This window comes from Pristiophorus japonicus, chromosome 6, assembly GCF_044704955.1.
Source record: "Pristiophorus japonicus isolate sPriJap1 chromosome 6, sPriJap1.hap1, whole genome shotgun sequence".
Classification (NCBI taxonomy): domain Eukaryota; kingdom Metazoa; phylum Chordata; class Chondrichthyes; family Pristiophoridae; genus Pristiophorus; species Pristiophorus japonicus.
In genome coordinates, this window is record NC_091982.1 from 30,687,801 (window position 1) to 30,713,815 (window position 26,015).

General features: G+C 43.7%; 1 protein-coding gene across 1 annotated transcript in view; it reads left to right on the forward strand.

Annotated features, from left to right (window-relative positions):
• The window catches only part of kdrl (kinase insert domain receptor like), a 262,118-nt gene that overhangs the window by 45,475 nt on the left and 190,628 nt on the right, over nt 1–26,015 (forward strand). Inside the window, exon 3 of the mRNA XM_070882714.1 lies at nt 5,491–5,711. Coding sequence (XP_070738815.1) covers nt 5,491–5,711 — 221 coding nt within the window. The remainder of the gene's footprint in view (nt 1–5,490; nt 5,712–26,015) is intronic.

Below are 26,015 nucleotides of genomic sequence, written 5' to 3' on the forward strand. Positions count from 1 at the left end.
AGTCAATGGAATGTTGGAAAATGACTGTCAATGCATCCGCTATTTCCAAGGCCACCTCCTTAAGTACTCTGGGATGCAGTCCATCAGGCCCTGGGGATTTATCGGCCTTCAATCCCATCAATTTCCCCAACACAATTTCCCGACTAATAAAGATTTCCCTCAGTTCCTCCTCTTTAATAGACCCTCTGACCACTTTTATATCCGGAAGGTTGTTTGTGTCCTCCTTAGTGAATACTGAACCAAAGTACTTGTTCAATTGGTCTGCCATTTCTTTGTTCCCCGTTATGACTTCCCCTGATTCTGACTGCAGGGGACCTACGTTTGTTTTTACTAACCTCTTTCTCTTTACATACCTATAGAAACTTTTGCAATCCGCCTTAATGTTCCCTGCAAGCTTCTTCTCGTACTCCATTTTCCCTGCCCTAATCAAACCCTTTGTCCTCCTCTGCTGAGTTCTAAATTTCTCCCAGTCCTCAGGTTCGCTGCTATTTCTGGCCAATTTGTATGCCACTTCCTTGGCTTTAATACTATCCCTGATTTCCCTAGATAGCCACGGTTGAGCCACCTTCCCTTTTTTATTTTTACGCCAGACAGGAATGTACAATTGTTGTAATTCATCCATGCGTTCTCTAAATGTCTGCCATTGCCCATCCACAGTCAACCCCTTAAGTATCATTAGCCAATCTATCTTAGCCAATTCATGCCTCATACCTTCAAAGTTACCCTTCTTTAAGTTCTGGACCATGGTCTCTGAATTAACTGTTTCATTCTCCATCCTAATGCAGAATTCCACCATATTATGGTCACTCTTCCCCAAGGGGCCTCGCACAATGAGATTGCTAATTAATCCTCTCTCATTACACAACACCCAGTCTAAGATGGCCTCCCCCCTAGTTGGTTCCTCGACATATTGGTCTAGAAAACCATCCCTTATGCATTCCAGGAAATCCTCCTCCACCGTATTGCTTCCAGTTTGGCTAGCCCAATCTATGTGCATATTAAAGTCACCCATTATAACACCCATTATTTAGCCGTAAGGGCCACATCTAACTCCCTTTTGAATATATCCAACGAATTGGCCTCAACAACTTTCTGTGGTCAAGAATTCCACAGGTTCACAATTCTCTGAGTGAAGAAGTTTCTCCTTATCTCGGTCCTAAATGGCTTACCCCTTATCCTTAGACTGTGACCCCTGATTCTGGACTTCCCCAACATCAGGCTCATTCTTCCTGCATCTAAACTGTCCAATCCATCAGAATTTTATATGTTTCTATGTGATCCCCTCTCATTCTTCTAAATTCCTGTGAATATAAGCCTAGTCGATCCAGTCTTTTTTCATATGTCAGTCCTGCCATCCCGGGAATCAGTCTGGTGAACCTTCGCTGCACTCCCTCAATAGCAAGAATGTCCTTCCTCAGATCAGGAGACCAAAACGATACACAATATTCAAGGTGTGGCCTCACCAAGACCCTGTACAACTGCAGTAAGATCTCCCTGCCCCTATACTCAAATCCTCTCGCTATGAAGGCCAACATGCCATTTGCCGCCTTCACCACCTACTGTACCTGCATGCCAACTTTCAATGACTGATGTACCATGACACCCAGGTCTCGTTGCACCTCCCCTTTTCCTAATCTGTCACCATTCGGATAATATTCTGCCTAAAGGGAAGGTGGCAAAGGAATTCTTTACATGGAGGGTGGTTAGAATATGGAATTCACTTCCCACAAACTGTTGAAGCAGAATTCATAAATTCTTTTGAAAGGATTTTGATTGTTGCTTAGAAAAGAGGAATATTGGGCCCAAGTTTCCACATGATTTGCGCCTGATTTTTAGGAGCAACTGGTGGAGAACGGACTATCTTAGAAATCGCAATTCTCCACGTTTTTTTTTCTGCAGTTCTACTGAGGTAGAACAGTTCTACTTTGGAACAGAATTTTTTCTTCAAAAGGGGGCGTGTCCGGCCACTGACGCCTGATTTCAAAGTTTCCACAGTGAAAACGTACTCCAAACTAAGTTAGAATGGAGCAAGTGAAGATTTTTGTAGAACTGAAAAAACCTGTTCTACACGTTAAAAAATCAGGGGCAGGTTACAAATTAGGCGTCCAGAACGAGGTGGGGGGGGGAGGGGGGTGGAAGGGAACTCATTAAATTCTACAATAAATCCTTATTTATACTTCTACAAATATTATACAAATAAATCCAACTTGAATAAACATTTTTAAGCAAAGAAAAGATTAAATAAACCATCTTCCTACCTGTGTGAAAGTGCTTCAGGCACGGAGAATGCTGCAGGCGTTCGTTCCCGCGGGGCGGGGGGAAGGGAACAGCCGTTTTGTTCCCGCGGAGGGTGGGGGGAAGGAGACAGTGAGAAGGCTGCAAGTGCTGATGTGCTGATGGCAATGTGCTTTTATTAAGAAATGTTCAAAAATTAAACAGCTACAAAGAACTACAAAAATGGCCGAGTGCCAATGTTTTTTTCACACTGAGCATGCGCGAACGCTCCAACGCGCACGCGCAGCGTTGCCGGCAGGAAAAAAACTAATTTAAATAGTACCCGCCCCCTCCCACTTACAAAATCGGCGCGAGTGTAGGCTCCGCCCCCCTGGGCGCCGCGCCAGGCAGACAAGGAGCTGCAGAACGCTTCAGAATTGCGAGTTTTTTTTTAGGCGCCATTTTAGGCGCAAAAAACGGGCGCCCAGCTCAGAGGGGCGCCCGTTTTTTATCGTGTGGAAACTTGGGCCCAATAAAGGGACTAAGTAGCGAACAAGATAACAGCCTCAAATGGAACAAAATATTGGCACAGACTTGATAGGCCAAATGACCTATTGCTGTTCTGCATGAAATTCTATCAGCACTGTGGATATCACTTCCAGTAAACTGGGATAAATGCACTTGCTAGAAGCAGAAAGATATCTTCCTGTTGAATTTTGTTCAAGGCGCTATTGAATGTCCCTACTGAGGACTGGCAAGAACCCACCAGTCGAGGTTAGCCAGTCAAGGCTGAGATCCAAATTCCAGCCCTATGAATGCATGTCAAGGACCTGCTGCTAGGATGATCTGCAGACAGCATCAGTCTCATTTTTGTGCATTCATTACTCAGCTAGCTCATTATTTAAACTGCTCCCTCCTGCAACTTGTTTGCATTGTTTAGTTATTTACCTCTTCTTCCATTTTTCAAAACCACGTCATGTCCCACAGACTATTCGTCCAGGCCTCTGAATTACTAGTCTAGTAACATAACCACTATGCCACCATTCTCAGTCAGAGCAGTACAAGTGGGATTTCCAACAACTGCATATCTTTCAAAATACTACTGTACTATAAATATTGAAAAATATAATGATGTGAGAAAAGGTTTTTTTTAATTGAATTGTGATGCCACATTGCTGATCATTGGTAATACTTCTATTTTTAATCCCTCACCTCCACCAGCCCCATCACATTAAGTTCCACCTTTATGTTCCATCTTTTTTTTTCTCATTACATCCACTCCTTGTTGAAATTAAGATTTTCCACACAGTCTTCTACTCTGCAGGCTTTTAACCATCTACTCTGCAGCTTTGTACCATCTATTCATTACTTTGTAACTTGCTTCATCTCTTTTAGTCTTTTCAACCTTGATGGGCATTTCAATGATTTAAAAATAAAGCTACACCAGCCACTGATCATCTCGCCAGCTTCCTGTCCCAAAATGTCACCTGCTATCAAGATCACTAGTTTTTATCTCAACATTAGGTTCTGGAAAAAACTATCCTGTCTGCATTGTATGAAATTACACAGTTCTATTATATGTGATAGATAGAAATCCCAGTTTCTTTGATGCATATTGCACAGTAAATCAAAAAATAATGTAGGTTCAATTTGACCAGAGAGAAATGGGCTCAATGGATTTCTATAGCCCTATATTATTGGTAGCATGATTTCCTTGTTTCTTTGTCCTGTATAATCGTCATAAATTATACTGGCATGTTCTCCTGCAAATTAATTTATAAATATTACAGCATATTACACTACTAGCTGTTGCTTTGCAACTTCTTCACATTGTGTTAGATTTTTAGTCTGACTTCTATCATGGTTGACAAACAGCTGAGCAGCATTTGATATCAATGTAGTCCTCTATCAGTCTGGACAGCCCAACCAATGGGGCAGTAAGTGTATAAAGTTACATTCTATCAGTTTAGCTCAGCACTCTCCCCTCTAAGTAAGCTTGTAGGTTTGAGCAGTGGGAGAGCCAATGTGTGTGTGGTGGGAGGGAGTTATGAGCCTACCCCCCCATCACAAAAAGTTTGAGCTCAGACTATATTGTAGGTCAAGACTCGGCTACAACTAACTGCAAATAATTTACTCACTTTACTTTTAACTTCTCAATCGCATTGCCGTTTTGAGTTTGGCACAAATAGAAACATGGCATTGGAGAATGGCATTGTGGCTCTGCTGTGCAAAGTCAGACAAACTCTAAACTCCTCCAATCCTTTGTCCTTAGCTCCGTCCCTGGGTTTGGGCCTCACTTCATAACTTGGGCACGTAACTGTGGCTAACACTGCAATGCAGTACTGAGGGAGCGCTGCATTATTGGAGGCCCCATTACTCAAGTGAGATGTTAAACCAAGGTCTCGTTGGCTGTTCAGGTGGACACTAAATATACCATGGCTCTATTTGAAGAACATCAGGAGCACTCCCAATGTCCTGGTTACATTTCTTTCTCAGATTAATGAAGACTCATCTCTTGAGAATGTGGGGTGCTGCAGAATGCCTGCCATTGAATGACTACTGCATTCCAAAAGTATTTCATGATGGGTAATTTATTAAACCCATGCTTCCACATTGTCAGGAAGCGTGTGCTAAAAAATCAGATCGACAGTGTTGTAACTCTATGTCCAGCCCACACTTCCTGAGATATGTGTCCAACCCACAATATTTTTCTTTTATTCATTGCTGGGAATCACTGGCCAGCATTTATTGCCCATCCTTAATTGCCTTTGAGAAGGTGAGCTGCCTTCTTGAACCACTGCAGGCCCTGTGGTGAAGGTGCTCATCATTGTTTCTTGCAGCGGTTTGGTATAACTGAGTGGCTTGCTAGACCATTTATGTGGTATAGGCCTATAAAGGACATTAGTGAACAAAATGTTTTTTTACAGCAATCCAGTAATTTCATGGTCACCATTGCTGATACTAGCTTTTGATTCCAGATTTATTTAATTGAATTTAAATTCTACAGCCACCATGATGGGATTTAAATTCACGTCTCACAGATTATTAATCCAGGCCTCTGGATTATGAATCCAGTACTTTAACCACTATACTACCTTCCCTACTTTGGAGAAGCCAGCTGGGGAACTGATGAGCTTTATAATACAAAAGTACAAAAGGCGGAACATAAGTTTGAGTCATTACTGAGATAAAAATGGTAAAACAAAGCAAAGAAAACTACTAGTAATGCAACTCTTATGCCCGTGATTAATTGTAGTCATTATGGTTTATCAACAGGGGGCAGGCATCCTTGAGCTGGTTTGGACCTAATCATCCTAATGCTGCAAAAGACCGATTAAACATAACCAACTACAAGTGTAATGAGAAGCGGAAGTACTTTTGCAGTACCATGACTTTGAGGAACGCTCATCGCAATGATACTGGATACTACACTTGTGAATATGCCACTTCTGCAGCCAACGAAAACCTTGAATCCCAGATCTATTTATATGTCACAGGTAAGGAAACCAGCTTAAAGTATCCTGTGTCTGTAACTGTGGGCCTTGTCTGACTGTGTGTTCCAAACTAACAACCCTGTCAGGGAAAACCCGAAGTGCGATACTGTGTGGCTTGGTGACCCTTTGACTGTAAAATACGATAAAATAACACAGGAAAATGTCTATATGAGCTTAGAGAATAACAGTTTAATTGAGACAATAGCTTCCTAAATAATAGACATTTGCTGAATAAAAGGCTGATTGAGTTAATAGCCTATTGACAGATCAATATTCCTACGAACAAAGATTTTGAATTGATAGGTTGGTCTTCTGGGATGCTGTGGTGTGGAGAAGTGGGACACGTCAGCACCTGTAGTTCAGGGGAAGATGTGGACTGGAGAGTCGCTGCTCCCTTACAGAGAGGAAGGATGTAGCAGTGAGCCAGTTACTCCAGGTCTTATCTGTGCCCCTTCTAGTGATCTTTTTCCATCACAGAATGGTATGTAGTGTGAGGAAACCAACATGTGGGAAAATAATTCATATAAATAAGGGGACTTTATTTTTTTAGCAATGAATGTAATCCAGGTATATTTGGTTATGTATTATCCAGTTTATTTGTAATGTTGATTTAAGATTGCTCTCAGATCACTATAGTTATTACATCAGTAATCAATGTGCTTGCTTCTCGTGACCCCACAAAAATATAAATTAAATATTTTGGATGGATTCTTGAGGTGAAAGATACAGCTGCTGAGGAATGAAATGCGTTTTCCACTTTTGGCAATCTGTCATGTATGTATGCTTGGGGTTACTAGCCACCAAGGGGCGCCACTGTCGGTGGTCATTGGGCTGTATGCACATGTGTGTGGGCCAGGTATATAAAGCAAGCCACCGTGTAATGTGGGCACTTTGGGCCCAAATAAAGTTGAGCCAGGTTTGCACCTGAGTGAGTTTACAGTATTCAGTCTATCGAGTTATTACATATATAACATTTGGCGACGATGTAACTCAAGAACCTTCGCATGCAAAATGAGCTCCATTAGAATTCTGGAGAGAAATGTGGAGGGAGAGGACTGGTCGGATTTTATTGATCACCTGGACCAATACTTCGTGGCCAGCAAAATGAAGGAAGATACTGACACAGTTAGGCGCAGGGTGGTTTTCCTCACTCTTTGTGATCCGAAAATCTATGGCCTCATATAGAATCTCCTCTCGCCTGCACATCCAACGGACAAGGATTATGAGGAAATGTGTGCTCTGGTACATGACCATCTCAAACCAAAAGAAGGCATTATCATGTCACTCTATCGATTCTACACACATGTTCGTTCTGAGGGCCAGAATGTGTCAGAATTCATCGCCAACCTAAGACATCTTGCTGGGCCATGTAAGTTCGAAGACGTGTTGGGAGACATGCTGTGAGATTTCTTCGTAATAGGAATCAACCACGAGGTGATCCTCCAGAAGTTATTAGCTGCAGAGACGCTGGATTTGAGCAAGGCTATCGCTAATTCCCAGGCATGCATGACGACAGATGATAATTTAAGGCAGATATCATCGAAGAGTCGGAGCTCCACGGCAAGTACTGTAAACAAGATTGTGTCATCGTATGGCAGAGCTGCTTATAGCAGGGCCTACTCGACTGCGTATGCGAAACCTGTAGCTGCTCAAAGTCCGCCAACAGGTATGAATCTGATTTCACTCTGTTGGCGTTGTGGGGGCAATCACCGGCATCATCAGTGTCATTTTAAACAGTATATCCGTAAAGGCCGTTCGAAAGTGGGGCATCTTCAGCGAATGTGTCCACAAATGAGCAAGCGTGCTGCGACTCACCACGTGGATGATGACGGCCAGTCCAGCGCGGACGTGGATATGCAACCCGAGATACCCGAGGAGGAAGTGTATGGACTGTATTAGTTCCTGACAAAGAGCCAACCGATAATAGTTAATGTGAAACTAAATGGCGTGCCGGTATCGATGGAATTGGACACGGGTGCGAGTCAGTCGATAATGAGCCAAAGAACATTCGACAAGCTGTGGGACACTAAAGCTGTGAAGCCTAAGCTGAGTCCAGTCAATGCCAAGTTGTGTACTTACACCAAAGAATTGGCAGTTCAGTAATCAAGGTGTCGTATGATGGTGTGGTTCATGATCTACCATTATGGATTGTTCCAGGAAATGGCTCGAAAAAATCAAGTGGAATTGGAACGATATTAAAGCGTTGTCATTGGTGGATGACACTTCATGTGCTCAAGTGCTGAGCAAGTTTCCCTCGCTGTTTAAACCGGGCATCGGCAATTTCACGGGAGCCAAGGTGCAGATTCACCTGGACTCGGATGCAAGACACGTCCATCACAAAGTTCGGGCTGTTCCGTACATGATGAGGGAGAAGATCGAAATTGAGCTGGTCAGGCTCCAACGTGAAGGGGTCATATCACCGGTCGAATTTAACAAATGGGCCAGTCCCATTGTTCCTATGTTGAAGAGTGATGGCACTGTCAAGATTTGTGGAGACTACAAGGTTACGATCAACTGATTTTCGAAACAGGATCAGTACCCATTACCGAAGGCTGCTGACCTGTTTGCAACGCTAGCCGGTGAGAAATCATTCACTAAACTGGATCTGATGTTGGCCTATATGACACATGAGCTCATCGACACGTCGAAGTAACTTACTTGCATCAACACTCATAAAGGACTGTTTATCCACTACAGGTGTCCTTTTGGAATTTGGTCGGCTGCAGCCATATTTCAGAGGAACATGGAGAGTCTACTGAAGTCCGTCCCTAGAACCGTCGTGTTTCAAGATGACATTCTGGTCACAGGTCATGACACTGCCAAACACCTGAACAACCTTGAAGAGGTTCTACATCGTCTGGACAAAGTGGGACTCAGGCTGAAATGTTCGAAGTGCGTCTTCATGGCACCAGAAGTCGAATTTCTGTGGAGAAAGATTGCTGCTGATGGCATCAGGCCTACGGACTTGAAAACCAAGGCCATCAAAAATGCACCAGGCCTCAGAATGTGACAGAGCTGCGTTCGTTTCTTGGTCTACTCGAGTACTTTGGTACTTTCTTACCGAGATTGAGCACTTTATTAGAGCCACTGCACATGCCGCTCAGAAAAGGCGACAACTGGGTTTGGGGTGTGTCTCAAGATAGAGCTTTCGAGAAAGCTACAAATCTGCTTTGCTCTAACAAGTTGCTGGTACATTATGGTCCATATAAGCGTCTAGTATTGGCCTGTGATGATTCATCATATGGGGTTGGCTGCATGCTCCAACAAGCTAATGAGTTGGGTAAACTACAACCTGTTGCGTATGCTTCGAAAAGTTTATCAAAGGCAGAAAGAGCCTACCGCATGGTAGAAAAAGAAGTTTTAGCCTGCGTGTATGGGGTTAAAAAGATGTATCAGTACTTGTTTGGTCTTTGTTTTGAAATAGAAATGGATCACAAGCCACTCATTTCATTGTTTTCGGAAAACAAAGGTATCATCCTGTATCCAGAGGTGGCCGCTGACATTATCTGCCCATGATTATGTCATTCGCCATAAACCTGGCACCGAGAATTGTGCAGATGCACTAAGCCATCTGCCTTTGCCCACACCGGAGATGGAGACGCCACAACCTGCAGATCTACTGTTAGTTTTGGATGCTTTTGAGAGTGAAGGAACCCCTGTCATTGCTCAACAAGTTAGGACCTGGACCAGACAGGATCCGATTTTATCAGTTGTAAAACGTTGTATCCTTAGTGGTGATTGGTCTGCTATACCTATGGAAATGTATGATGAGACCAAACCTTACAACTGTCGCAAAGATGAACTATCCATTCAGTCAGATTGTTTACTGTGGGGTAATCATGTTGTTATGCCTAAGGAAGGCAGAGAGAAATTTGTACGTGATCTACACAGCACTCATCCCGGTATTGTCATAATGAAAGCCATTGCCAGGTGTGTGCATCAGTGCAATACTTGCATGCAGCTAAGCAAAGTACCAGCGGAATCTCCACTGAGTCTGCGGTCGTGGCCATCCAAGCCATGGTCAAGGATCCACATCGACTTTGCGGGTCCTTTCCTGGGTAAGATGTTTTTTGTTGTGGTGGAGGCATATTCCAAATGGATAGAGTGTATGATCCTGTCATCCAGTACATCCACAGCTGCCATTGAGAGCCTTCGTGTCATGTTTGCTACTCATGGTCTGCCTGACATCATTGCGAATGACAATGGATCTTGCTTCACAAGTCTGGAGTTTCAAGAGTTCATGAAACTCAATGGTATTAAACATGTGAGGTCAGCACCATTCAAACCCACATCTAATGGTCAAGCAGAGCGTGCTGTCCAAACAATCAAGCAGAGTATGAAACATGTAACTCAGGGTTCACTGCAGACTCGCTTGACATGCATATTGCTTAGTTACAGGACAGGACCCCACACGCTTACCGGAGTCTCCCCTGTTGAACTATTGATGAAGAAAGGTCTCAAGACCAAGCTCTCTTTTGTTATAGAAACATAGAAACATAGAAAATAGGTGCAGGAGCAGGCCATTCGGCCCTTCGAGCCTGCACCACCATTCAATAAGATCATGGCTGATCATTCCCTCAGTACCCCTTTCCTGCCTTCTCTCCATACCTCTTGATCCCCTTAGCTGTAAGGGCCATATCTAACTCGCTTTTGAATATATCCAATGAACTGGCATCAACAACTCTCTTCAGGGAATTCCACAGGTTAACAACTCTCTGAGTGAATAAGTTCCTCCTCATCTCAGTCCTAAATGGCCTACCCCTTATCCTAAGACTGTGTGCCCTGGTTCTGGACTTTGCCAACATCGGGAACATTCTACCTGCATCTAACCTGTCCCGTCCAGTCAGAATCTTATAAGTTTCTATGAGATCCCCTCTCATCCTTCTAAACTCCAATGGAAAAAGGCCCAGTTGATCCAGTATCTCCTCATATGTCGGTCCTGCCATTCCAGGTATCAGTCTGGTGAATCTTCGCTGCACTCCCTCAATAGCAAGAACGTCCTTCCTCAGATTAGGATACCAAAACTGAACACAATATTCCAGGTGAGGCCTCACCAAGGCCCTGTGCAACTGCAGTAAAACCTCACTGCTCCTATACTCAAACCCCTAGCTATAAAGGTCAACATACCATTTTCCTTCTTCACCACCTGCTGTACCTCTATGCCAACTTTCAAAGACTGATGAACCATGACACCCAGGTCTTGTTGCACCTCCCTTTTTCCTAATCTGCCGCCATTCAGATAATATGCTGTCCTCGTGTTTTTGCCCCCAAAGTGGATAACCTCACATTTATCCACATTATACTGCATCTGCCACGCATTTGCCCACTCCCCTAACCTGTCCAAGTCACCCTGCAGCCTCTTAGTGTCCCCCTCACAGCTCACACCGCCACCCAGTTTAGTGTCATCTGCAAACTTGGAGATATTACACTCAATTCCTTCATCCAAATTATTGATGTATATTGTAAAGAGCTGGGATCCCAGAACTGAGCCCTGTGGCACTCCACTCGTCACTGCCTGCCATTCTGAAAAGGACCCGTTTATCTCGACTCTCTGCTTCCTGTCTGCCAACCAGTTCTCTATCCACGTCAGTACATTACCCCCAATACCATGTGCTTTGATTTTTCACAACCATCTCTTATGTGGGACCTTGTCAAAAGCCTTTTGAAATACACCACATGCACTGGTTCTCCCTTGTCCACTCTACTAGTTACATCCTCAAAAAATTCCAGAAGATTTGTCAAGCATGATTTCCCCTTCATAAATGCATGCTGACTTGGACCGATCCTGTCACTGCTTTCCAAATGCGCTGCTATTTCACACTTAATAATTGATTCCAACATTTTCCCCACTACTGATGTCATGCTAACCAGTCTATAATTACCCACTTTCTCTCTCCCTCCCTTTATAAAAAGTGATGTTACATTAGCTACCCTCCAGTCCATAGGAACTGATCCAGAGTCAATAGACTGTTGGAAAATGATCACCAATGCATCCACTATTTCTCGGGCCACTTCCTTAAGTACTCTGGGATGCAGCCTATCAGGCCCCAGGGATTTATTGGCCTTCAATCCCATCAGTTTCCCTAACACAATTTCCCACCTAATAAGGATATCCTTCAGTTCCTCCTTCTCACTAGACCCTCGGTTCCCTAGTACTCCCGGAAGGTTATTTGTGTCTTCCTTCGTGAAGACAGAACCAAAGTATTTGTTCAATTGGTCTGCCATTTCTTTGTTCCCCATTATAAATTCACCTGAATTCGACTACAAGGGACCTATGTTTGTCTTCACTAATCTTTTTCTCTTCACGTATCTATAAAAGCTTTTGCAGTCAGCTTTTATCTTCTCGTACTCTATTTTCCCCCTCCTAATTAAACCATTTGTCCTCCTCTGCTGAATTCTAAATTTCTCCAGTCCTCAGGTTTGTTACTTTTTCTGGCCAATTTATATGCTTCTTCCTTAGATTTAATACTATCCTTAATTTCCCTTGTTAGCTACGGTTGAGCCACCTTCCCCATTTTATTTTTACTCCAGTCAGGGATGTACAATTGCTGATGTTCATCCATGTGATCTTTAAATGCTTGCCATTGCCTATTCACCGTCAATCCTTTCATATCATTTGCCAGTCTATTCTAGCCAATTCACGCCTCAAACCATCGAAGTTACCTTTACTTACGTTCAGGACCCTAGTTTCTGAATTAACTGTGTCACTCTCCCATCTTAATAAGGAATTCTACTATGTTATGGTCACTCTTCCCTAAGGGGCCTCGCACAACAAGATTGCTAATTAGTCCTTTCTCATTAAATGTCCATCCTGACTTGAACGATCGTGTTGAAACAGACGTCAAAATCAGTAGTGGTATCATGATCGTGCTGCTGTGTCACGTGACATCTCTGTTAACGATCCTGTGTATGTGCTAAATTATGGTCAAGGACCCAAGTGGGTTGCCAGTACTGTTACGGCCAAGAAGGGTAACAGAGTGTTTATTGTCATGCTCAAGAATGGGCCAACATTCAGGAAACATGTTGATCAGATAAAGCTGCAGCACACAGATGAACTGGAACAAGTTGAGGAAGATATGATCGGTGACCAACCAACCTATATTCATTCATCAGAGGATTCCGTCGTCATCAATGAATCTGGACTTTCAATTTCTGACATGGTCATTGACACTCCCATCAGATCAGCTCCCCAGCTGCCAGTCATAACTGACTCAGAACGCTCGCCCAGAACTGGAGTTGAACTAAGATGATCAATTCGTGAGCGGAAAGCCCCAGACCGTCTTAACTTGTAAAAAGACTGATACTAGGATCTGGAAGGGGGATGTTGTCATGTTTGTATGGTTGGGGGTACTAGCCACCAGGAGGCGCCACTGTGGGAGGTCATTGGGCTGTATGCACGTGTCTGCGGGCCAGGTATATAAAGCAAGCTACCATGTAATGTGGGCACTTTGGGCCCGAATAAAGTTGAGCCAAGTTTGCACCTGAGTGAGTTTACAGTATTCAGTCTGTCGAGTTATTACATACATAACACGATCAATATGACCATAAAATGCCCCACACTCAGGTATTGCAAGAGGAAGAAGGGACAATAAAGATTCCACTGCTTTACATTAACAAAGTGCCAAAAGTGGTTACTTCCATTTCTCAAACCAGCCTTCCTGAATGAATCTACAAACTGTCCTTTGTCACTGTATCACGGCTAGTTCTGCACTGTAGGCCCTAGCCTGCTAGGAGCTGGGTTAAAACTACCCAAAACCATTTCACTTATTCCTTTTACTACCAGGAGAGAGATGAGAATTTTACTTCTTCATCCTGGCCTAGATTCAAACCCATCTTCCAGATAATTTCATAGCAACAAATACAGGCGTGGATCACTGAAAAGTACTGTAAACCAACTTGCTAATCTTGAGTTATTTTACCTGAACATTGGTTCAAAAATCATTCTCGGCACTTAGCAATCACACATAGCTGGAATATGCAAACCAAATAAGAACTGGACTCTTAATCTGTAGTAGGTTTCAACATAAAGGATGTGTGGTAGTGTCACATAGTCGAGACTCAAAGCCACTCTTTGTCATAGAATGACAGTTTTAAATAGAAATACAGGAAGATATTCAGCAAAATGCACCAAGGGATGCTGGGATGGAGGTTACGGTAAATTGAGTAAATATAAGTGCAGATTACCGAAAAGGAAATGTTTGATGCCACTTTGTAATCTCCTCTGCTTGGGAAATGGATTCTGAATGTATCGAAAATGCTGGTTGTTATGTCTTTAATACTCTTATGAATGACTCCACGAGGTCTAGTATTGTACTTGAGCTGTTGTGATCTTAGTCCCATTTATTGTAACTCCAGAGTGAGGCACAAGCATTGTGGGCAGCCTTTTATACTGGGCCCTGCACACCAATGCAGATGACCCTCAGGTCTCCCACAGCAGTGCCCTCTGGTGGCACACCTTATGTGACTTTACAGTTAGTATACATGGTCTACATACATGATATCACTTGCCCCACAAGTCTTTAATGCAAATTGATTCATACATTGACGGTGACCTGGGCTGTGCTCTTCCTGGTTGACCATTGGAGAGACACTTCTAGCTTGGGTGGGTTGGTAGTGAGATTTGTTGCGGTGGAGGTCCCCGTGGTTTGTGGTTGTGAGTCCATGACTACTCCATTCTCCCCCCCACTCAGAGATCAGGCTAATGGCCTGTTACATGCAAGTTGTATTCAAGTTCATCACATGGGTTTTACATTTACATCTTGGTACATTTGTTGGGTGGATTACAGCTGTGTTTCTTTTTAAGTGGTACACTTACATGATCAGTACAGGTACACAAGGACAGTCTAGTTCCAGCATGGCCGGATGAGATCCGGGTCGTCTGGTGGCGGTGCAGCGCCCCATGCTAGTGGGTCTGTGGATGAGGTGAGCTCATATTGCTCGAGTTGCCGGAGCTCAGGGCTCTTGCTGTTACTCCTAGTGTTGGGCAGGCCCAAAGACAGCTGATCTGTTTGTGAACTCCCTGTCCTTTTTGTTTGCACAGTGTTGCTGCTGCTCCCTGAGAAGCGGTCTGAGCGACGGAGCGTTTCATCTAAGCGACGGTGGGGCTGCCTCGTCTTGTCTAGCAGTTCGCAGGGAACTGATGACTCGCTTTCCTTGAGGGCACCGTTGTGAGCACTCTCTAGTTTGGGATCCTGCTGGTCCAGGTCCCGTTCGGAGGAGCCGTTGCGGGTGACCCTTCTCTCTTGGGCATTGCCGTGGTGGCAAGTGGGTTTGTGGGCTGCGCCTTTTCCACCCGGAGCATAGGCGCAGTTTACTGTTTCTGGCCTGTGGCGGTTCATGTCATCGGGTGCCTGCAATGTTAAACCAATCTGAGGCAGGGTATCGCTACCGGTGCCTCTGCTCTCCGGGGATCGTTTACTCTGCGGCTTTTCTACTTCTGTCAGCTGTGGGGACACTTTATGATACATCGTTCTGGTCCCGGGAACGCAGGCTACAACATTGGGTAGCCCGCTGGACCTGTATACGACCATTAAGTGTTCGCCTGCTACATTGGCTGATTGCAATTTGCACCCGACATCGCTCAACAACATTTTGCTCATTACTGCTGGACGTTTACATTGGTTACCAATTTCAAGCAGTTCATTCAAAAATGGCGGGTTGCTGGCCTCCTTTAAAATGGCCTTACCCCAATCGTCTTCCTTGCGTGGAATCACGTGTCGTTGCTCCATTAGAGCTGCACCTCATGGTTTGGACGCCATCTTTTCCCTGTCCATGAAGTCGACTGCCGCAATGTTCCTCCCCAGGAGTCCTGCCACTGAAACCGGGAAGGTGTGTTCGGGTCATCTCGACCGGATCATCGCCATGCAATTGCGATGAGCAGTCTGTGCCTCGACTGCTGCGTGGATCTGCTTTCCGGTGCCTGGTCCAACCGAAGGTATGGGCTTGCACTGCCTCTGAGCACGGGGGACGTCGATCGCTGGAGGGATGAAGTCTTCCCAGTTCCAATGAATCTTCCCCATCCGTCTTCTTCCAAGTAGCGTTGGTCCATCACCTGAAACAATCCACAATGGTAAATTGTGCAACGCACCATCATAGGATATACTTACATCTGCACCACCAACAACTGATATCAGTTCCTTGATGTAGGTGCACAGCTTTGCCTGAACCGGGACCAGCTTGGGTCGTTCAGCTTGATCGTTCCATCGCCTCTCAAAGGCTTCCTGGCTCATTACTGACTGACTCGTCCCTGTGTCCACTTCCATGAAGACTGGAACGCCATTTATCTCGACTTCCATTATCACTGGAGGACAATCTGTGGTGCAGGTATATACTCCATACACTTCCTCCTGGGACTGAGCTGCCTCTCTAGCCATCTCCTCGTAATCCGCGCTGGATTCACAGCCACCTGCTGACTTCTCTTCCACGTGGTGAGTCACAGCTCTTTTGCACATTTGCTGGAGGTGGCCCTTTGTGCTGCAGCCTTTGTACACATAGTCTCTGAACTGACACTGATGAGCCCTGTGATTACCTCCGCAACACCAGCATGATGCTACTCGACTTACGTTTGCACCTCTTGGCAGATTCTGAGTTAAAGGACTCGGGGGCCTGTACGCTCTGCCCTGGGCAGATTCACGTTCAACAGTTCTGCCTGTGAAAGGCGTCTTTCTATTTACAGTACTTGCCAGGTTTGAGTCCTGAGAGTGAGTCAGCATGTTTGGAGCTGCAGCTTGAGGTCATGAGCTTGAGGCTGATGCTGATGGCCTTCTGCAGAGTGACAGTGATTTCGGCAGACAGTAGCCTGTGAAGAAGGGCCTTATGATTGATGCGAATTACAAAGACGTCCCACAATGCATTGGCGAGGGATGCGCCAAATTCACACGCTCCTGCCAGTGTCCTGAGGTCGGCAGCGTACTTCGCGATTTTCTGGCCCTCGGGACGGCGATGTGTATAAAATCGTTGCCTGGCCGTGAGGATGCTCTCCTTCGGTTTGAGTTGGTTCCGAATTAGCACTTTCAGCTCCTCGTATGACTTGGTACCGTTGTTTTCTCTGGTGCAAGCAAGTCCCTGACGAGGCCGTAGATTGCGGGCCCACAACTGGTCAACAGAATAGCTCTGTGCTTATCTGCCAGCGTGGCCGGATCATCACCAACCAGGTCGTTGACAATGAAATATTGGTTGAGCCGCTCCATAAAGGCTTCCCAATCTTCAACCTCTGAGAACTTTTCTAATGCACCAACGTTAGTCATTTTTGCGTGAAAGTTCGTAATCTCATCACCAGTTGTTATGCTTTAATACTCTTATGAATGACTCCATGAGGTCTAGTATTGGACTTGAGCTGTAATGACCTTAGTCCCATTTATTGTAACTCCAGAGTGAGGCACAAGCATGGTGGGCAGCCTTTTATACTGGGATTTGCACACCTATTCAGGTGACCCTCAGGTCTCCAACCGCAGTGCCCTCTGGTGGCATACCTTATGTGACTATACAGTTAGTAGACATGGTCTACATACATGACACTGGTCATTCTCTATTATTTCCTGCAACTCCTATTTTTTAAAGTTCCCAATATAGGATAGACTGGCGAATGATACTTAAAGGGTTGGTGGTAGATAGGCAATGGCAGCCTTTTAAAGATCACATAGCTGAACTACAACAATTGTATATCCCTATCTGGCATAAAAATAAAACAGGGAAGGTGGCTCAACCGTAGCTAACAAGGGAAATTAGGGATAGTGTTAAATCCAAGGAAGAGGCATATAAATTGGCCAGAAAAAGCAGCAAACCTGAGGACTGGAATAAATTTAGAATTCAGCAGAGGAGGTCTAAGGGTTTAATTCGGAGGGGAAAAATAGAATATGAGAGGAAGCTTGCAGGGAACATAAAAACTGACTGCAAAAGCTTCTATAGATATGTGAGGAGAAAAAGATTAGTGAAGACTAATGTAGGTCCCTTGCAATCAGAATCAGGTGAATTCATAATGGGGAACAAGGAAATGGCAGACCAATTGAACAAATACTTTGGTTCTGTCTTCACTAAGGAAAACACAAATAACCTCCCGAAAATACTAGGGGACCAAGGGTCTAGCGAGAAGGGGGAACTGAGGGAAATCCTTATTAGTCGGGAAATGGTGTTAGGGAAATTGATGGGATTGAAGGCCGATAAATTCCCAGGGCCTGAAAGTCTGCATCATAGAGTACTTAAGGAAGTGGCCCTTGAAATAGTAGGTGCATTGGTCGTCATTTTCCAACATTCTATAGATTCTGGATCAGTTTCTAAGGATTGGAGGGTAGCTAATGTAAGACCACTTTTTTAAAAAGCTAGGGAGAGAGAAAACGTGGAATGATAGTCCGGTTAGCCCGACATCGGTAGTGGGGAAAAATCTGGAATCAATTATTAAAGATATAATAGCAGCACATTTGGAAAGCAGTGACAGGATCGGTCCAAGTCAGCATGGATTTATGAAAGGGAAATCATGCTTGACAAATCTTCTAGAGTGGATAAGGGAGAAACAATGGATGTGGTGAATTTGGACTTTCAAAAGGCTTTTGACAACGTCCAACGCAAGAGATTAGTGTACAAAATTAAGGCACGTGGGATTGGGGGTAATGTATTGACGTGGATAGAGAATTGGTTGGAAGACAGGAAGCAAAGAGTGGGAATATATGGGTCCTTTTCAGAATGGCAGGCAGTGACTAGTGGGGTACCACAAGGTTCAGTGCTGGGACCCCAGCTATTTACAATATATATTAATGATTTAGACAAAGGAATTGAATGTAATATCTCCAAGTTTGCAGATGACACTAAGCTGGGTGGCAGTGTGAGCTGTGAGGAGGATGCTAAGAGGCTGCAGGGTGACTTGCACAGGTTAGGTGAGTGGGCAAATGCATGGCAGATGCAGTATAATGTGGATAAATGTGAGGTTATCCACTTTGGTGGCAAAAACAGGAAGGCAGCTTATTATCTGAATGGTGAGAGATTAATAAAAAGGGAGGTGCAACGAGACCTGGGTGTCATGGTATATTAGTCATTGAAAGTAGACATGCAGGTGCAGCAGGCAGTTAAGAAAGCAAATGGCATGTTGGCCTTCATAGCGAGAGGATTTGAGTATAGGAGCAAGGAGGTCTTGCTGCAGTTGTATAGGGTTTGGTGAGACCACACCTTGAGTATTGTGTACAGTTTTGGTCTCCTAATCTGAGGAAGGACATTCTTGCTATTGAGGGAGTGCAGCGAAGGTTCACCAGACTGATTCCCGGGATGACAGGACTGACATATACAGAAAGACTGAATCGACTAGGTTTATATTCACTGGAATTTTGAAGAATGAGAGAGGAGCTCATAGAAGCATATAAAATTCTGACGGGATTGGACAGGTTAGATGCAAGAAGAATGTTCCTGATGTTGGGGAAGTCCAGAACGAGGGGTCACAGTCTAAGGATAAGGGGTAAGCCATATAGGACCGAGATGAGCAGAAACTTTTTCACCCAGAGAATTGTGAACCCATAGAATTCTCTGCCACAGAAAGTTGTTGAGTCCAGTTCGTTGGATATATTCAAAAGGGAGTTAGATGTGGCCCTTATGGCTAAAGGAATCAGGGGGTATGGAGAGAAGACAGGAGTGGGGATACTGAAGTCAGCCATGATCATATTGAATGGTGGTGCAGGCTCGAAGGGCCGAATGGCCTACTCCTGCACCTATTTTCTATGTTTCTATGTTTCTATGATATGACACATCAATGTCAGGATCTTTGAAATCGTAAGAAGTTCCAGGAGAAGTGATACTATCAAACATCATGTAGTCGTACATTTATTTACTGCAAGTCAATCTTTTTGCCTCTTTGATTTACTCTAGTTGAAGTCCTTTGAGAATTAGGAAGTAAATTCAAAGGCCACTTTGTAATAACAAAAGCACACTCCCAAAATAAACTTTTTCCAAGGATGAAAGAAGCATTTTGGGTGTGTGCTGTCAATTTTACAGGTCATTTGCAGCAGAGTTGAAGTGTTGGTGACACAACCATATAAAGAAGGATAATACTACTGTAGCACCAAAATTCAACATCATGGAATAAAACTTTGGGAAGGTGATGCTCTACCCCGTTCTTTAAAAACAACAACTTGCATTTATATAGTGCCTTTAATGCAGTAAAGCATCGCAAAGCACTTCATAGAAACAATTATCAAACAAAATTTGACAGAGCCATATAAGCAGTAATTTGGACAGCTTGTTCAAAAAGGTAGATTTTAAGGGGATTCTTAAAGAAGGAGAGGGAGGTAGAGAGACATCGAGTTATAGGGAGGAAATTTCAGAGTTTGGATCCTTAGCTTTTGACCACATATCCACAGCATAACTAAGAGCACCTATTTCCACCTCTGTAACATCGCCCGTCTCCACCCTTGCCTCAGCTCATCCGCTGTTTGAAGCTATCATCAATGCCTTTGATACCTCTAGACTTGACAATTCCAATGCACTCCTGGCTGGCCATTCCCACATTCTACCCCACGTAAACTGGAGATGATTCAAAACTCGGCTGCCCGTGTCTTAACTCTCACCAAGTCCCGCTCACCCATCATCCCTGTGCTCGCTGACCTACATTGGCTTCCAGTTAAGCAACGCCTCGATTTCAAAATTCTCATCCTTATTTTCAAATCCCTCCATGGCCTCGCCCCTCCCTATCTCTGTAATCTCCTTCTGCCCCACAACCCCCCAAGATGTCTGCACTCCGCTAATTCTGCCCTCTTGAGCATCCCTGATTATAATCGCTCAACCATTGGTAGCCGTGCCTTCTGTTGCCTGGGTCCTAAGCTCTGTAACTCTCTGCCTAAACCTCTCCGCCTTTCTTTCCTCCTTCAAGACGCTCCTTAAAACATACCTACCTGCATTAATTTCTACTTATGCGGCTCAGTGTCAAATTTTTTATCATAATACTCCTGTGAAACTCCTTGGGACGTTTCACTACATTAAAGATGCTAAATAAATGCAAGTTGTTGTTGTTGTAAGCAGCTGAAGGCTCGGCCGCCAATGGTGGAGCAAATAAAATCGAGGATTGGCAAGAGGCCAGAATTGGGGAGCGCTGAGATCTCAGAGAAATGGAGGGCTGGAGGAGGTTACAGAGATCGGGAGGATAGCCATAGAGAGATTTGAACACATGTATGAAAATTTTGAAACTAATCTGCCATAATCTGTGTCTGAGATATACACTGTAGTAGGGACTGGATAGCACAGTGGGTCCAACTTTGATGTAATTCCATCCCAAAATGCTAGTCTCACAGCCTCGCCTCTCTGTTAATTCTAACGGTTAATTCTGGAATGGGCTTGGACAGTCTCAGCTCTGGTGGTACCTAGTGGTACCACAATGCCATACTGCATTAATTAGCATTAAAATTGCAATCTCACTCAGAGAGGCTGCAGGGTGATTGGTTGGGTTATTGGAAAATGTCACACTTTTGCAGTAGGAAATGTTCCTCTGAGATTAATAAACTTGAGGAAGCTTTACCATGCATCTAACTATGCTAATCCTAACCTGGGGCCATGAAAGGTGAGTGGCGAGTGGCCCTGGAACCAGCGAGGTGGCCCCGACCACTTCAGGGAGCAGCGCGAGCTGGTGCAAGAGGGTGATGGCAGGGAAGAGGGCGACTGGATTGGACGTCACCAAGGTCCAGGTCGCTGATTGGAGAGTGGGCAGGTACAGCAGGAGCGGTGAGGTCGGGGCAAAGGAACGGCAAGAGTTTGTTAGAGCAACGTGATCTGGGCCCAGTAGAGGCGTGAGTTCAGGGCCCAGAAGTGGCGAGGGTCTAGGGGCAGCATGGGCCAGCCCACACTCTGATATGTGTGCGCACTAGTCCGTGCAGCAGAGCTGGTCTCTAGTTATCTTGGTTAATCCTTGCTACTGGACCAAGACCTAGCTCTGTCAAACCCATGTAGTGGCTGGTGTGCAATGGCCACCACACTTTAAAAAAATCCACGCACCGGCATCTTCCACCCTTCAACATGTAGTTCGGGACCTGGAATATAAGGTCTTTCTTTGAAACACCTGTGAACTCATCCCTTTTTGGTGTGGAAGCAAGTCATCCTCAATACGACGGATCGCCTAAGAATAGAAGAAGACCTAATCTGGGGATGCTCAATGCTGATACTGGCCGTTCAAGACGTGAAAGTGTTCCATTTCCAAGCATTAATTTCCCTTGCCTCAATCAGGACAGAAATGCAACACTTCAATTTGTTTTTAATAAACTAATGAATGTCACGTAGCATTGCTCTCAATAAGTTGGATAATAATGCTGCTTTAGAATATCAAGAAATTTATACCATGAAATGCATAATGTTTTGTTGCTGGAATTGTGCAGCTGTGCTTAATTTGGCCTATTCCTTTAATGTCACAAAATATATTTGTAAAGAAGCACATGCTTACGTCAATTGCAGGTTAATTACCGTTGGTGAGGGGAAGTTTACGGATTGGTCGACGCTTGTAAACATCTGGCTGCAGGTCAGCAGAAACCTGCATGAAATTACTTCCTTTCTTACACCTTGAAGAATCAAACATTTAACAAAGAAGTGATATTTAAAATATGATATCTCAAGTATGATGGACGCACCAAGCTTTTGTATGGATGCATATTTTGGATTATTATCGATATGGATGGCGAAGTGAGCAATATTATCAAAATAGTATTAATCACCATGCATGGTTTCAATGCAGACTATCCCAAGGATTGAACATACTTTTATCAACTCTCAAGAGGGGTTTAAAACCACTTGAATGTGTTAATATTGATATATAATTTTAAGACCTTTTCATGCTATGCATGACCAGCTTTACTGAGCAATGAGTATTTCAATGAACATTCTGCATCAAACCTAAAATAAGATTGTTATATTTTATGATACATTTGTTGTGACCTTCTCAGTCTTTCATTTAGAATAGTGAGCACCGAAATTACAAGTATTGTATTGTTCTTGTAGATGTGAGGTGATAAAAAACAGGTTCCCAGTTTTAAAAAGAATCAAATACATTCCACAGTAGACAGGTTTATGTTTGAAGTGCATGTGTTCACTACAGACCCTCAGAATTCCAAGCACAGGAATAGCATAAAATTGGTCCAATATGTCATGCATTATGTAGCAAAAATGGAATGGCACTGTTTAGTCTAGAATATGCTTTTGGTTCCCATATCAGCTAACTATGCATAAGAATGTGTAAAGTGTGAGAATACCAGAATCAATACTCTGAAATGAGTATTCAACAAGGGCATTGGATGAATCGCTAATGCCTTCATCATAACTCCTCATCAAGAAACCGTCTGGAGTTTCCCACCCAGTCTATGCCTAAGACTGCATGACATTGGCTTGCTGAACTGTCCTACATTAATAGATTCACATTATATTAGTATTAACACTACCAAGCTCCTATCAGGATTCGCACAAGCTACTGAGTGAATAAATTAATCTTTTCTTGACAATTCTCAAAAAAGAAGTCAGACCAACTAACAATAGTTTATTAACCCTAGAACATAGTTAGCATTAATTAAACTTAAACATTGAGTAGGAAAATAATTATTAGATACGATTCATTTCTGAAGCAAAAGAGATTACAAAGGCAATTCAGTTATATCACAATAACTCAGCATTGACTGTTTGCTCATAACTTTACAGTTGAGATCAGTGCCTGTGATTGAAATACATTTATAAGATTAATTTAAGATTAGACTCCTTAGATAGCTTAAAGTTAACATTAGATAACCAGTCTATTGAATAGATTAAAGTCTATATGCTTGTAGTTAGCAATGTTTCCAGAACTATACAACCTTATGAGCTGATGTGGATGAACTGGTTGGCTCGCTTTCCTCTGGGAGGATGAAGTTAGCCTTCTAAGACGTCAGAGTGATGAACCAGTGTTTTCACGTTAAAGATGCTATATAAATATTAGTTGTTGTTGTAGAAGTTCCATCTGTTTCTCCAGGATCCTCTGCTCCTGGATAAATTCACCTTCCACACTGTTAGCTGCATCTGGACTAGCTGGCTTAAATCTTGCGTCCCTTGACCCCAAGGTAGCTGGTAAATCTAAATGGCACATTTGTATCTGGCTAGTATCGTTGTACAATCTTAACTTCTGTAACTTTTCACTCTCGCTCTCATTCTGTCTCTCACCCGCTCTCTCGAGGATGGATCTTCCAATTTTATGCTTTCTATAATACACTAGACAAAGAAGTCCTACACCTTCTACTACAAAAACTACGACAAGAACTAGAACTAAACTAAGAACTGATGAATGAGACTTCAGTGTCAAAAAAAAATCTTGTATATTTTTAATTTCCAAAGAGACCTCCCCAATTCTACAGATCAATCTGAGGGACGCGTGTTAAAAAGGTTCAGCTTTTCTGTTGTCAGTCAACTCACACAACCCTGTTGGTAGCCTTGATGACCTCCAAATCGATGAAACACCTAGACATGCCTGGTCACTCATTTATCTCCTTGCTTCAGGTCTTTTCTTACAAAGGGGTCATGCACAGTTTCTAGACATCATTATTTTCCCCTTAAAAAGCATGACCTGTGTCTTAATAGTTTGTTTTCTCTATCTGGTAAGGAATATCTTGTATAAATCTTCATGCTTAAAATAGCATTGAAACATAGAAACATAGAAATTTACAGCGCAGAAGGAAGCCATTTTGGTCTCGCCGTGTCGTGTCCGCACCGGCTGACAAAGAGCCGCACGGCCCTCAGTCAGCAGCCCTGAAGGTTACATATAAACCTATGAACAATGAACACTGGCGGAAAGGCAAAGAGCACCCAGCCCAGCCAGTCTGCCCCACACAACTGCGACACCCCTTACACTGAAACATTCTACACTCCCCCCCCAACTGGAGCCATGTGATCTCCTGGGAGAGGCAAAAACCAGATAAAAACCCAGGACAATTTAGGGAGAAAAAATCTGGGGAAATTCCTTTCCAACCCATCTAGGCGATCGAAACTAGTCCAGCAGATCACCCTGGCCATTTTTGATTCTCTGCAGTACTTACCATTATATCTGCGCTGGCCAACAAGAGGTTATCCAGTCTAATCCCAATTACCAGCTCTTGGTCTGTAACCTTACAGGTTATGGCACTTTAAATGCCCATCCAACTAATCTCTTAAAAGTGGTAAGGGTTTCTGCATCCACCACTCTTCCAGGCAGTGAGATCCACTGGCCCTTTCCTTTCCTAGCATTTTGACTGCTCACTCCATTTTGAGGGCACATTGAAGGCATTTCTTCAGGCATTTCTCCTACAAAGGAATGGGAAAGATCAGAGTCAAGAATTCATTTTTTTGCAGTATAGCGGAAGGTATTTTTTTCTCAATCTGTCACTCATTAAGGTGAAGACTGTGAATGTTGGAGAGTGGAACAGTTTAGTGTTAAATTAAGGTCAATTTAGTACAGTAGACTCATGAAAGAAAAAAATGAAAGATTTGCATTTGCATGGCACCTTTCACAACCTCAGGTTGTCCCAAAGCACTTCTCAATGTAGGAAACGCAACAGCCAATTTGCGCACAATAAGCTCCCTCAAACAGCAATGTGATAATGACCAGATAATCTGTCTTTTAGGTGTTGGTTGAGAAATAAATATTGGCCTCCCCTGCTTTTCTTCTAAATAGTGCCATGGGATCTTTAAGATCCACTTGAGAGAGCAGATGGGGCCTCGGTTTAACATCTCATCTGAAGGACGGCACCTCCAACAGTGCACAATTCCTGCATTACTGCACTGGGGCGTCAACCTAGATTTTATGCTCAAATCCCCGGAGTGGGATTATGAACGCACTGCTTTCTGACTCAGATGCGAGTTTCCTACCACTGAGCCCACCAAGACCAGAATTTGGACAGACCATATCATTTCATGTGGGGCTTTTTCAACCAGTAAATAGAAAGCACACTCATCCCAGCAGACTGAGGTGCATTTGAATCCAAATCCCAGATTTGGAAGGCAGTTGCACTATTCAGTTATGCTTGCCTTCTTTCACCAAATCCAGAAATATCAGAGCAACATGGAAATCTGAACCATCCAAACAGATCCAAAATGAGCCAGTTTACATTGATCCAGATTCAGCAATGATTTGAGAGTGCTACCATATTAGTAACTGTAGTAAGCTGATTCCAAGGGACTGCCTATGATGATGATATATGATGACTATCCTGCCAAATGTATTTCTGTAGCAATATAAATTGAGCCTAAGATCATGGTATAGAGCAACTGCATCACACTTGATTTATCTGCTCAGGCTTCACGAAGATACACAAAATAAATGATGCAGTGATGGAGTAATGTTATGATAGCACCAGT